Raw genomic sequence first — 13,890 nt, 5'->3', positions numbered from 1 at the left:
ATCCAGTTATGAATATGATTCAAATAGTTTCCTATTTATATTTCAAATAGTTTCCTTCATTTAGCGACGAATCAGCAGCCAAAAACATCTTTGGCTAAATCAGTCAACACTATTTAATTTGCCCATTTTTAGCACAATTACAATTTTGGGTACAATCTGTATGCATATCTCTACACAATTTGGACTTCAGCCTGATGATAATAGTGTCAATAAAACGAGTGAATTTACAAAGCAAATATGGCTTGTTGGTCTTATTGCTCATCCCAGATCACTAAACAGCGTATGAAAAAAAATATTGGTTCTCATAAACTTGATTAACTACATTGTTACAGTGCCGTTGAAACACGCGGCATTCAAATGTATTTCTAAACGTTTAGCTGTAACAGCACCCAAAAAAAAGTACAATCTCTCTGGGTGTATTTGGGGTTTTCCACCACTGCAAATTACAATGAACATTGTCAAACGAATACTTCTAACAGTGCTAATCCAATGACTATTGAATGTTTTTTTTTTTGTACAATCTATCATGACATTCTGAGAGTGTGCTTAATACCACCGATGTGTGTAACAGGTGCGTCTCAATAAATTAGAAAATGTCCACACTTTGGATCAGGACTGCTATCCTGAAAGAGGTGTGAAAAGCTCTCCAAGAACACTTCTACAGTGAGTCGGCAATCGGGCAAGTAAACAATCCATTGATATGTAAGACTGTCTTTCACTAGCCACAATGGGCAACAAGAAAAACACTATTGTGACCACGTGCAGGGAAACGCCGACTGAATTTTAGAACAAAAGAAGCTTTTAAGGTTAAAACAGAAATGTCTAACTCATTCACTGCCATTCACAAATGTATTCGAGAATTTAAAATATGACGTCGAACCCCATTCCCGATTTTTTTCGGGTTTTGGTTTTTCTTGTTGCTGTTGTTAAAGCGCTATATAAACCGACATGTACGTATTGCATTGTATTTTGGGCAGCCACCCTCATTTCAAGTTCATATAACTCCAGACCAATATAATTTCGGAATTAACTCTTTTTGTTTATAATGAAAGAAGAGAGTCTAAGGTTTCTTACGCTGCATTGAATGTTTATGTCGTCCTTAAACTCAATATTCTGTGGGTCCTGGAATTTAAGTGACAATGACAAAAACCCTGGCACTGGAGTGGTGTCAGAGATGTTCGATCGGACACTGTGGGCAAGACTCCAACCCAGAAAGATTATCTTTTACTGCCAGCAGGAGACGCAGCCATTCATGACAGACGTCTGAATTCTGCAAACCTCTGCCAAGCAATTTATTGAGAGTATATGCAAATTTAAGTGATACATTAGCAAAACAGTTTTCTTGATTAGAATACCACGCCCCTGGAACGTTCTGAGCGTGAACAGCTGGAAGCAATAAAACTTGTGTTTTCCATGAACTGATAAATGTGTAACCTGGCTAATGAGCTCTTCCTGTGAAGGAGTTTGAAGTCCTAAATGACTTCTGTGATAAGGAGTTTCCCAAGTCCTAAATTCTATGAAAAGCCAGATCTCTTGCTGTGTCTGTTGACCTGATTAACAGCATGAAACTTTTAAATATGATAATTTCTTATTCTCTATCAAGTGGACACACTTTTTTGCACATGTCTGGCAGTGAATGAGTTAATGAACAAGAATTCCAGTTGCTTGGAATCAACCAACCTGCGGTTTATTTTGACATAGGCAACTTGAGAATCGACACAAGATTTACGTCAGTGTTTCAATTCAAAATTGAAAGCCTTAAGACCATATCCCACAGACAGGGTGAACTTTTGCCAGGTAGCGAATATTGATTACTCGTCAGTGAATATTGATTCGTTAGGGTTCATTCAAGGTCACAAATGTTCTCCAGACGATACGTAGCAGCTTAAGGTCAAATCATTGACCGTTAGAACGTCTTTGCAACCTTGAACAAATGCTGACGAAAAATCAATATTCACTGCTTGTGCAAATACTTTTTGGTTGAATGTTGCTTTTTCACCTGAACTCCTGAAATCTATTTCCGTATTTACTGGGATGCACCTGTTTATAACTACATGCAAACATACTGTCCACCTTTTAGTCATTTGTGTCCATAAGCAAATAAAAATGCAAATAAAAAACAAACACAAAAAAAATACAATCGAATCGACAGTTTTGATTATTTAAACTAGTCTACCTATATTAACAAATCTGTATGAAGAGAAATAACACATACATTGACACATCGTGCATAATGCAAAAGTTAAGGAAATATATTAATCAGGTATCAATATAAACGAAAAAAAAAATCCGGAATGTTGGGCCTTATTTTGACATAACTTGTGCAAATCGTCTTCCCATAAATGGTCCTCCATACACTGGCATGTTTTGAAATTCTTTTCCAGCAGTGACGTCAATATTTCATGTTCAATGTGCTTCACGAGGATGATAACTGTACAAGAAAAATATTTGGCGTTAAGAAAGTCATTTTGACCTAATCAGTAATGGCTGAGCTCCTCTGGAGGAGGTGGAAGGTGGTAAATGTCGTCCCCTCCGACATACGCGCTGATGCTGTTGCTTTGGCTCCCCCACTCGTAACTGTCTGCAGCCAAACTGATATAAACACAAAAAAAAGGATGCCATTAAGTCCGAGATGGACAAACCTTTGTACTTCAGAGCCATATTTGATTTATAAACAGACAAATGGTTTCAAATTCTTCTTGGATTAAAACTTGTTGAAACATAACTAAGAATTTGCATTTTGAGGTTTTTTTTAGGGGTGGGAACTACTGAAGCAATCCATCTCTTGGTTGGTGTTTTGTGTCACCTGTGCTCTATAACAGAGGCCCCCAAACCCCCGGGCCGCGGACCGGTCCGTGGGTCATTTGGTACCGGGCCGCGCAGAAAGAATAAATAATTTACATAATTTCCGTTTTATTTATTATTTCAGTCCGAAGTATGTTTTATTTTGAAAAATGAAAAATTACCAGATTACATGCATCTATGACTTACTCTTGACGCATGTCAAAATGCTTGTCTAGGTCACGTGATGCATACCGCTAAAATTAACCCACCGTAAGCTAGCAAAATGAGTAAAAAAACAAACGTATTTGGAATGTCTCTGCTAATAAAGTTGTATAAAAATACACAATGGATTCAGGTTTATCATTATATTTAAAAGAAAGAAAAAAACTGTTTCCATGCCTGTCGTATCATTTTATTTTGTTGTATTATCTGCCGCTCCGTGAAAATATTGCCCGACATTAAACCGGTCCGTAGCGCAAAAAAGGTTGGGGACCACTGCTCTATAATATCTCCAGCCTGTGCATGACACAAAACTCTTCATATGTCCACCATTTTTAAGGAAGGATGTTTGAATTTTAGACCTGGCTTGGATGTTCTGAGGCATGACGCTCCATGCGAGGTCGTCGTCACTGTCATAACGTCGAGGGTTGTCAAAGAAATAAGCCCTGGAGGAGAAGACATGACTGGGAAGCCCCACACTGGTCTGCAAGACAGGATAGACCCACATTTCTTGTTTTTCGCAAAATAGTCATGACTTACAATCTCCTGCACCTGCTTCCACTGAATGTCATGTGGAGCTATCTAGCTATCTATTAGCTGTCTAGCTAGCTAGCTATCTATTAGCTGTCTCGCTAGCTGCTGTATATATTAGCTACATATTAGCTGTATAGCTAGCTATTAGGTGTCTAGCTACCTAGCTACTCTATCTATTAGATAGGTAGTAGCTAGCTAGCTGTCTATCTACAGTGTATTTGAGTTATTCCGGGCTGAGTGAACGCTGGCGCGTGTGGCTGCCGCTGTTCACCCACAGAAAAAAAACATCCTGTGACTGTAAAGTGACCTTGATAGTTTTGAAAGGAATGTATTATTATTAACATCATTTAAACAACCTCCTTTGCTTCTGAGGATTAAAGGACAACCGACAATTTCTTTTCCTAACTGACATCAGAAAAACGTTTTATAGCATCTAAAAAAAAATATATATATATATTTTATATATATATATATATATATATATATATAGTCAAATGTAAAACACCAATAAAAATTACTTAAAGTGTCCCAAAACTACTTCAAAATGACCCCGGAAATGGCGAGTTTCAGAAGGTCCCGCAACCTTGTTCGCGACGTCACGCCAGGACGTCTTGCCTTGCTCTAGAATCAAAACAATGGCTTCACATTCAGAGAAGATGCTTTCTTGTTACTCATCCAGTTATGAAGATGATTCAAATAGATCTGAAGAGGAAAGCATAAATGTTTGCAATCGATTAAATAAGTCCTTCCGTATCATTTTGAGGCGTCTGAACTCCAATGTAGCTCCCCAAAAATGCACAAGATGGCGCCAAAGCTCCATTGGAAATGGGCTGATTTGTCTGGTGGGAATTTGTGTCAACTACTATCAAATAGTAGTGTTGGTGCAACACACAACGATAAATAACGACCATCGCGTTATATATGTGTTTTCCTTCTAATTTGTCCATCAACACGGATCAACACGATGTTTTCAGACCAAACAAAGTACCCAAAATGTATGTCGCTTTGTCGGTCAGGGGTGTTCCCTCCGTGACGTCACGTCAGGAATCGTCACCAACTTGAAAACAAGACTTCCTGAATATTCAACACGAGTCGTAAAACGTATGCGGTGGAATCTTTGTAAAATATGCTCAGTAGAAGTCATTTGAAGTGATTTTACAAATTATGGACACAACTTGTTTGGTGGTGTCGGTTGTCCTTTAACCTTCCAGTATTGCACAATGCAAAATTGTTATCTGCTTTGTGGCAATGAAATTTAAAAAAAGGAAGTAATGGCACAAGCCTACTGATGACTCACCCTGTCCAGGTTGGGGTGACGGACTCTGAAAAAGAAAACAACGAGAGAAGTGGGGAGAAGCTCCCATATGAACAAAATCACCCCGAAGACGACGTAGCCTGTGTCGCCCAGATTGGACTCTAAATCTGCCTGAAAGAAAATACAAACGGTGAGAATGTATCCAGTTTGAATTTTTGCGATTTGATTTAGTTTCAGCCTTACCTGGTCAGAAACGTTGTACCAGTCGAAGTCAAAGGAATTAATGCCATTATTGTAGAGACCGAGGACCACGAGGTTGTAGCAGGCCCTGGATGTGTACAGCAGGATCACAATGGCTCCTATAGCGCTTACCTGGCACACCGACGTGCCCTGCGTGGTATAAAAGGACATAAAGACACAAATATTTGGCTCATTTACTCAAATATTTCACTCAAATTGCAGGAGCCACTGAATATTGAGTTTTACAACTATATAAATATTCAATGCAGTGTAAATAACCTTAGACTCTTATTTCATCATAAAAAAGTGTTAATTCCTAAGTTATATGGGTCTGGCGTACAGATGCTCCCCACCTTACGAACAAGATACATTCCGAGCGGTCGTTCGTAAGTTGAATTTGTTCGTAAGTTGCTTCAGTGCTATATTTTGTATGGAATGTATGTTTAAGTCAAACACTAAATGGGGAAGTATAAAACACAGAGGCTCTAACAGTCTTAAAATAAATTCATACCTACTCTAGTTTGACGACATATATCCTTGGGTCTTCAGTGAGCCATTACTGAAACTGCTAGCATGTAATTATTGAATTACGTGCCAGCAGCTATTACTTTTTGTTATGCATTGCATCCTCCTGGAGCGCAATACAAAATCTAACTAACAGCATCTCTGTCCAAACATTTTTTCGACATAACCGCAAAAATGTTCCGTTTTTTTCGTAACTCAAATGTTCGTAAATTGGGAAGCGTCTGTAATATGAGATGCAATTGGGAGCGGCTGTACAAAAGGTAAATGCTTCCCTCTCGTGGAATGGATAAAAACATTGCCAGAGGTCTGACCAGTGCTTTATCATATCAGCACCCGAGAAAGAAAAAAACAAAACCCAAAGAAATTTGGGAATGTCGTTCCAAGTCCTATTTTCAATTCCCAAATAAATTCCGGAATGGCAGTGAATGAGTTAATCTCACCTTGGATTCCAGGTAAATGTTAGCGAGGGACATCTTGGCGATCTTGTAGAGACACAGTGAGAGTGAGACCGCACACAGGACAAAAAGTGTGTCGTTGACGGCCACCCTGACCAGCACCACGGTGCGGGTGTTGGCAGATGACGCCCTCACCAACATGGCGCACACCAGGTTGACGGCTAAAAACAGCGCGCTTATAAACAGGAAGACAAGGTACAGTGGCAGCCTGCAGGGACACAGTGGCATACGATTCATTTTATTGTTCCGTCTCAAAATGTCTGATTGGTCCAGTTAGATTAGGGAAAGTCTGAACACCACAACCGAGGCGTTACTTCACTTGTCCAAATTTGAGAAGAAAGTAATAAAGTCGGTTATAACAATTCTCATGTGACGAAATCCGAATGTAATACCTTACCTATATCTCAGGAGTTCTGGTGCATATTTGGACTTGGCCTTGAACACGACCTGCAGTGAGAAAGAGTGAATGTTTACAGACGCTCCCCAATTTACGACCAAGATACATTCCGAGCGGTCATTCGTAAGGTGAATTTGTTCGTAAGTTGCTTCAGCTTTATATTTTCTATGGAACGTATGTTGAAGGCTTGTATAAGTATGTTTAAAGGACAACCGACATCACTTTTTTGTTTCCTAACTGACATCAGAAAAACGTTTTATAGCATCTAAAATACCCAAAACACGCAGTATATATTTTTAGTCAAATGCAAAACACCAATGAAAATGACTTAAAGTGTGCTGAAACTGCAAAAAAATGTAACCGGAAGTGGCCAGTTTCAGAAGGTCCCGCCCCCTTGTTAGTGACGTCACGCCAAGACGTCTTGCCTTGCTCGAGAATCACAACAATGGCTTCAGATTCGGAGAACATGCTTTCTTGTTACTCATCCAATTATGAATATGATTCAAATAGTTCTGAAGAGGAAAGCATACATGTTTGCAATCAATTAAAGAATTTATTCTGTGTCATTTTGAGGCAATGGGGGGGGGGGGGGGGATGTCGTACCCAAAACAGGTAGAAGATGGCGACAAAGCTCCGTGTGTAATAATAATACATGGGCTCAAAATGTTTGTCACAACACAAGGATTCACCATCGCGTTATTTGTGTGTTTTCCTTCTAATTTCGCCATCAACACGAAGTTTTCAAACCAAACAAAGTACCCCAAAATGCATTGACGTGATGAAAGGACTGCTGCAATGTGTTCTTTCTCAGTCAGGGGCGTTCCTTCAGGGACGTGACGTGAGGACTCGTCACCAACTCAAAAACAAGACTTATATTCAGAATATTCAGCGCAAGTCTTATAATGTAAAATATAGCTATACGCGGTGGAATCTTTGTAAAATACGCTCAGTGGAGGTCATTTGAAGCCATTTTACAAATTATGGACACAACTTGTCCAGAGACGTCGGTTGTCCTTTGAGGCTTGTATAAGTAACCTGTACTTGTTTGTCCTGAAAAATAAACATTTAATAAAATATATGCTCTATAAAGATATGTACATGTACAACTGGAGAGAATACTACAATGTACTGTATGTACCGTTGTTCGTAACTCAAATATTCATAGGAGTGTCTGTACTGTAAATGCTTCACGTTGTAATACAAACAGCCACGTTCAGCTTTCCATTCATATTTAAGGTAAAAAGAAAAATTAACACACAGGAAGCTTGCTGCTTTACACTTTTTTTTACCACACACAATTTCTACAGCTGCTAAGAATGAGCCGTCTGGGAAGCTATTGTTTGATTTGCGAATTATGTAATCAGATGAGGAATGAGTCACTACATCACACCGAAAAGCTGATTGGAACCTAGTGTGTTATCTCACAGGCAACTCAGTAGAATGACTCTCATCAATACATTGATTAACTCATTTACTGCCAGACGGGCAAAAATGTGTCCACTCCAGTGCCAAGGTTTTTGTCATTGTCACTCTAATTCCATGACCCATACAATATTGAGTTTTCAGACTACTTAAACATTCAATACAGCGTAAGAAACCGTAGACTCTCTTCTTTCATCAAAAATTACAGTAAAGTCTCGTTATATCGATATTCTCAGGAGTCTGAAAAAATATCGATATAACCGGGACTATCGATATATCAGACGCTGCGCGCATGTAAGTTTTTCCTTGCGTTCATAGAAATAGTATTGTAATAAGCGGTACTATCGATATAACCGATATCGATATAACGAGACTTTACTGTAGTTAATTCCTAAATTATATGGGTCTGGAGTTATATGAGCTTGAAATGAGGGTGGCTGTCCAAAATACAATGCAATACATGCATTGGGTTTATATAGCGCTTTAACAACAGTTGAAGCTGGAACAAAGCGCTAATATGGGGGAAAAAAATAAATGCTGCCCCCTTGTGGAAGGGAAAATAACATTGCCAGGGGCCATGGCCAGCGCTTTATCAGCAACCAAACAAGAATGGCAGTGAATGAGTTGCATTTTTTTTCAACCCAACTTTTGTACTAGCGGCGGGTCGAAACGTCTCAGTAAGCTGCGGTAATATTGGTCATTAGTCACACAAGATATAGAAGGTATGCCTGGGGGCATCGTTATGGTAGCCTACATGTGTTGCTTCACCATTTGTGTTAATGTATTTGATGCTCAGGGTTGTAACATCGCAACACTGGTGGTTTCATTAACTCATCTATGACGATTTGCATTGTTTGTGCCTTATCGACATTTTAGATGACAATTACACATTTTCCACACTCCTTGGCATATATGACAGCTTCGTTTCACTCACCTGTGCAAAGTAGAGGTTCATGAGGCTCAGTGTGAAGAACTGCAGGCACACGGGGAAGCAGTACAACAGCCAGAAAGGAAACGGCCCTAAAGTGTTGGCCGTCACAAAGTTATTGAAGTAAAAGGAGAAGAGCACCGTCCGCAGGGCCGACCACAGCAGGCACAGGAACAGGAACACGGTCTGATAGCTGAAGCGCTTGTGCCGGTACCGCAGCACCAACCACAGTTGAACGTAGATGAAGATGAAAAGCAGCAAGTAGAAGGCGCTGTAGACCGCCGTCAGACCCAGGGTCACGTAGGGGGGCACGGCCGGCGTGAGAGTGGGCAGGGGGAGCGACTCCCGAGCCCCCTCCGAGGGGGCCTCCATGAGCTACGAGGAGGAGGAGGAGGAGCCGGCTTCCGCGTCAAAAGCTGCTCAAACCGGCGCAGCCGAAGCGAGTCAAGGAGCAAGACGACGCAGTCAAGAGCAAGGAAGCGATGGCGGAGGAACGAGGCTCACTCCCCGTGCCTGACACAATTGCAAGCACATGATCGACGCTGAGGATGGCCGCTCTCGGTCGGAGCTGCTCGGGACCGTAGCCTGCTGCGGTCTCACTCCTTCGCCGGATGGCTGCTCTCCCTCTCGCTGCACGACACGCCCCTTTTCAGTGACGTCACGGGTCGCATCAGCTGACGCACGTTTTCTGTACCTTTAACCCTGTCATGGGAGGGCCTCAAGCCGCAGCAAAATGGCCCCACACACGGACTCAAGTGGTTTGGTTTCAATATGAACTTTTAGAAACTTTTGAGTACATGTCCAATTGTTTAGTATTTAAATATGTTTTTCCCTTGTCACAAAAAGCTGAAAGGCAAAATATTCACAGCAGGTGATATGTGCGGGGAATCAAGAAAACCAATTTCTATTTCGGTCTGTGACTTCCAGTTTTTTATGTATCATTGTTTTACAAAAATCTGATGACACCGTGTGACACTTTACTCAGTAGACACTTCCCTTTCCACTTCCCTCTGAGAACATCCTGTTCAAAGACTCACCATAGCGCAGTACTGTTGATCAAATGTTAGCCATCATCTTCATCCGGGGTCATACGGCAAGCAGGGGAGACACAGCCTTCCTGTTCCCTCCCGAGCATGTGAAGACAAAAAAAACATGGAATTCATTTCTATTTTAATGATGTTTGCCATGCTTAACATTGATTTTCTCTTTGTGACATACAACATATTTTTGGTCGTCCAGAAAAGCGACAGAAAACGTACAATGTCGCCAACTTAGATCCTTCAAATTGCTGTTCATCTATTTTCAGGTGTCCCTAAGTAAATGATTGATTTTTTTTGCTTTTATATTCATTAAAATTGTTGTTGGTCAACTTAAATACAGTGCAACCTTAGCTTACGAACTTATTTGTTTCACAGACAGAGTGTGTAAGGCGAAAAGTGTGTATCCCAAAAATTAATTTCCCATAGGAAACCATTAAAATGAGAATAATCTGTTCCCAGATCCCCATCTACTTTCTAATTTTCTAAGCCTTATAACTACACAAAATATACCTTATTTTATGTATAATAAATGTGCTATCAGAATCAGAATCATCTTTATTGCCAAGTATGTAGAACATACAAGGAATTTGTTTCCGGTAGAACACGCTGCACTAGTATCGTCGTCAAAAAAACTGCTAAGTGGCACTATACAGTTCCATTTTGTATTATGATTAAAGAAATAAACTGTACTGTACTGTACAACAAAGTCATTTTATTTACCTTTGTGATGGTCGTTAATGTCTTGATGGAATGGAGTATCCGGTTTCCTCAGCATTAAACACTTGATGAGGAACGTAGCCTTCTTCTTTCACCATCTTGAGGAACGATCCCTTTAGTGCTTTCTCTGTGATAATTGTATCTAGTTCATCAATTGTGATCTGTTAAGCTGGGTTGATAGCTTTTTGCATCAAGTGTACAGATAACGTGTGCGGGTTATTTGTGGAGCCTTATTGATGGGATATTTTAACCTTTCAGTCTTCACTCTGCTTTTGAACTATCAAAGTTTAAATCGGTCCAGATTTCACTGTTTTCTATCCATTTTCTCACCATTTTACTTGTTTTTTCCACTTTTGTTTTTTTGTTTCAAGCTCTGTCCTCTCCCTTTCGTGTGTGTGTTTTCTCACACTCTGTCTGTCTGTCTCTTTAATGTTTAACCCCCCCCCCCCCCCACACCCCCACACTGCTGGGTTCTTGACCAATCACGTAGCTTTAACCGAAGACGCCATTTTGTTTTTGGAGAATGGCCTCTCTCTGTCTGTAACCCCATCCCCCACTGCTGCGTTCTTGACCAATCACGTGGCTATAACTGATGACTGGGGGTGGGGAATAGAGGACAAAAAAAAGTCAGCTGCCATTTCCTTGTTTGGAGAACGGGCTCGTTCATGAACGACACATCACTCATTGTGTCAGCTCCGTGTGTATCCCGAAAAATAGTTTGTATGCCAAGGTAAAATGTTCATAAATGTAACGTTCGTAAACCGAAAAGTTCGTAAACCAAGGGGTTCGTAAACCGAGGTCCCACTGTAATGTATTTTCTCACGTTAAAAGGATTAACAAATGCACCTGTCCCCTTAATTGATATTGCATTGTTCTCACAGACAGATCAACAATGATATCAATACAGCCCGAGCCTTAAACAAATTAAGGAAGCAATGAGTGAATCAGTGTTGAGATTATTATTTAGGACAAAAAAACTTCAAAAATGCATTGTCGTCTTGTAGATTAAAGAATTGGCATTGTGTCTGAATAGAGTTAAACACAAGCAAAGTTTATAAAGTGGTGACAAGAGTAGGGGGAGGGTGTTCACATCAGGGAAGCATGTGAAAATGTGAGAGGCCACAACATGGGGTCATTAGAATTGACCTCATTCATCACCCCACATCGTTATGACATTGCACACACCCAATAAAGTCAACAAGGGTTCCATGGTGTAATGGTCAGCACTCTGGACTCTGAATCCAGTAATCTGAGTTCAAGTCTCAGTGGAACCTGTTATTTTTGTTGCATATGTAATACCATCATATGCACATTTTCAACGATACTCCCACCGAGTTGTAAATATGGGTGTGAATGGTTGTTTATCAATATGTGCCATATCACTGACAGGTGTAACTTGTCGTCTTTCAGACATGTCTGGAATAACCGCTGGCTTCCATGTGACCCTGATGAATTTTAACTGCGGAGAAAATAGCTGTGTACACGAACATCATAGAGTGCATGTTATTATTTTCCTGTTGTGTTTATTATTTTGCGTTGTGTTGACTATTATGTGAAGTGCTTTGTTATAGCCGCAACTGTTGTGAAAACGCTATATAAATTAGTAAATTAGATGTACAGTATTATATCGTGTTGTATTGTCTGTGTAGATACAGACTCACATCAGTGGCGTGAGTTTGTGTTACTTCCGGGTTAAGTGAAGGCTGGTGCGAATAGCTGCCACTGCTCTCCCGCAGAAGAAAAAAAAAATATTATCCCGTGACTGTAAAGTGTCCTTGAGAGTTTTGAAAGGTGCTTAGAATTTGAATGTATTTATTATTAGACGGCTATAAGTGTTTTCTCGAGCCTCCATCAGATTACTCACAATGCCCACATGGTGACGCTGTTGAGCCTTGGCAGCCATGGAATGGTATTACAGTCGGTCCTGAAAGAAGCAAGTCCAACTTATGTTTTTATTTGTTTAGTTTAGTTTTGATTTGTTTCGTTTTAGGGCGGCCGGTAGTTGAGTGGTTAGCCTTTTTTTCCATGTTAGCACTTTGTTTCAGGTGTCGTTCAATCCCTATATAAATCAATATGTACGTATTGCATTGTATTGTGGACAGCTACCCTCATTTCAAGCTCATATAGCTCAGACCCATATAATTTAGGAATTAACTATTTTTGCTGATGAAAGAAGTCTAAGGTTTCTGGTGCTGTATTGAATGTTTATGTAGTCATATAACTCTATTCTGTGGGTCTTGCAATTCGAGTAACATGACAAAAACCCTGGCACTGGAGTGGAGACGTTTTTGCACATGTCTGGCAGTGAATGAGTTAATATATAGTATATGAACTCTTTGCCATAACAAATGAGGATAAAACAGCTATTAAAATATAAAACGTTGAATGTTACGCTTTCAGCAAAAAAAGTTGCATATAACTAACCTAAATATATTCTGAACCATTAAAATTTGTTCTCATTTGCTTACCGAAATGGCCGAATGTGGTCCGTAATTTAAAACAGTATTGATAGAAACCTTCTCAATTTCTTGTCATTCTGTCTCATTCCAAAACATATGAAGTATAAAGACCAGAAAGAAAATATGGATGCAGCTGGGTCAGCAATTTAGAACAAAAAAATGAACTTGTTTTGAAGAATGAAGCAATGAGGTCAAGAAGATTACACATACAGGTCAGCTTGTAACAAATATTGAGACTGTGTGATGTGTATAAAGTAGCTCAGTGAACAAGATACGTTGATGTTTGTATAAAAAGTGATACATTTCTCTCAACTTCACATATTTATTGTATTGTATTATTGAGTGCATACTGTGCGATCATTATGTTTCAATCCAAGTGGCTCGTCAGGTTCTTTTGGTGGTCACTGAGCCATGTGCTGATGTCATTGCCCTGAAGGGCCTTTGGCTTGCCTCCAAATGCACAAATATGGCTCCGGTGGAGAACCACACAGTGGATCCTTTATTTGGATTCTTCATCATCCAAACTAAAGTGTAAAGTATCTGACATTTTCTTGTGATGCCACATGTACTTCAGGAGAGCAAAAGGTTGAGGTTTCCCAAATGCGACCACCAGTAAACAAACCATTATATACCATTTGAGGTATCTTCTCTATTCCTGCATAGTTTGAATGACGGAGAAATGAAAATTTCATAGTAATAGTAAAGTTCGAATGAAAATATGTGACTAGAGATGAATCGTTGATAAGAGACTATACAGATGAGACATTTGACTAATTAATTCAGCAGGTAAAAATACTAAAATTTTGGTCATATTAGATGCATTGGTAGGCCGTGCATGTCACTACTAGGCCTTCAGTAGTGCTACAAAACCGCTATTAAATCAACACAAACATATATTTTCTTATGCAGATCACT

The 13,890-nt window shown here is 39.9% G+C and overlaps 1 protein-coding gene and 1 non-coding gene across 2 annotated transcripts; one reads left to right on the top strand and one right to left on the bottom strand.

Annotated features, from left to right (window-relative positions):
- Positions 1-95: 95 nt before the first annotated feature.
- gpr137ba (G protein-coupled receptor 137Ba) lies at positions 96-10,294 on the bottom strand. Its single transcript, XM_089011714.1, has 7 exons — positions 8,766-10,294; positions 6,410-6,459; positions 5,998-6,220; positions 5,036-5,182; positions 4,835-4,963; positions 3,366-3,487; positions 96-2,592 (listed from the first exon to the last, which is right to left on the bottom strand). Exons 1-7 carry the CDS (start codon positions 9,129-9,131, stop codon positions 2,478-2,480), a joined length of 1,152 nt encoding a protein of 383 aa, XP_088867840.1. The 5' UTR covers positions 9,132-10,294; the 3' UTR covers positions 96-2,477.
- Positions 10,295-11,718: 1,424 nt separating this feature from the next.
- Positions 11,719-11,790, top strand: trnaq-cug (transfer RNA glutamine (anticodon CUG)). The gene has a single exon. It is a non-coding gene; the product is annotated as a tRNA-Gln (tRNA).
- The last annotated feature ends 2,100 nt before the right edge of the window (positions 11,791-13,890 follow it).

This window comes from Hippocampus bargibanti, linkage group LG13 (assembly GCF_051943395.1).
Source record: "Hippocampus bargibanti isolate YZ-2025 linkage group LG13, ASM5194339v1, whole genome shotgun sequence".
Taxonomy (NCBI): Eukaryota; Metazoa; Chordata; class Actinopteri; order Syngnathiformes; family Syngnathidae; genus Hippocampus; species Hippocampus bargibanti.
Note: the sequence above shows the minus strand (reverse complement) of the source record. Positions and strands in the feature narration are given on the sequence as shown.

What these genes read in the sequence shown, in the direction of transcription:
- gpr137ba (XM_089011714.1), bottom strand. Translation starts at nt 9,131, where the DNA reads ATGGAGGCCCCCTCGGAGGGGGCTCGGGAGTCGCTCCCCCTGCCCACT. An exon ending in GGTACAACGTTTCTGACCAG is followed by an intron (nt 4,964 to 5,035) that starts GTAAGGCTGAAA and finishes ATTTTCTTTCAG; the next exon opens with GCAGATTTAGAGTCCAATCT. An exon ending in CCTCAGAACATCCAAGCCAG is followed by an intron (nt 2,593 to 3,365) that starts GTCTAAAATTCA and finishes TGTTTATATCAG; the next exon opens with TTTGGCTGCAGACAGTTACG.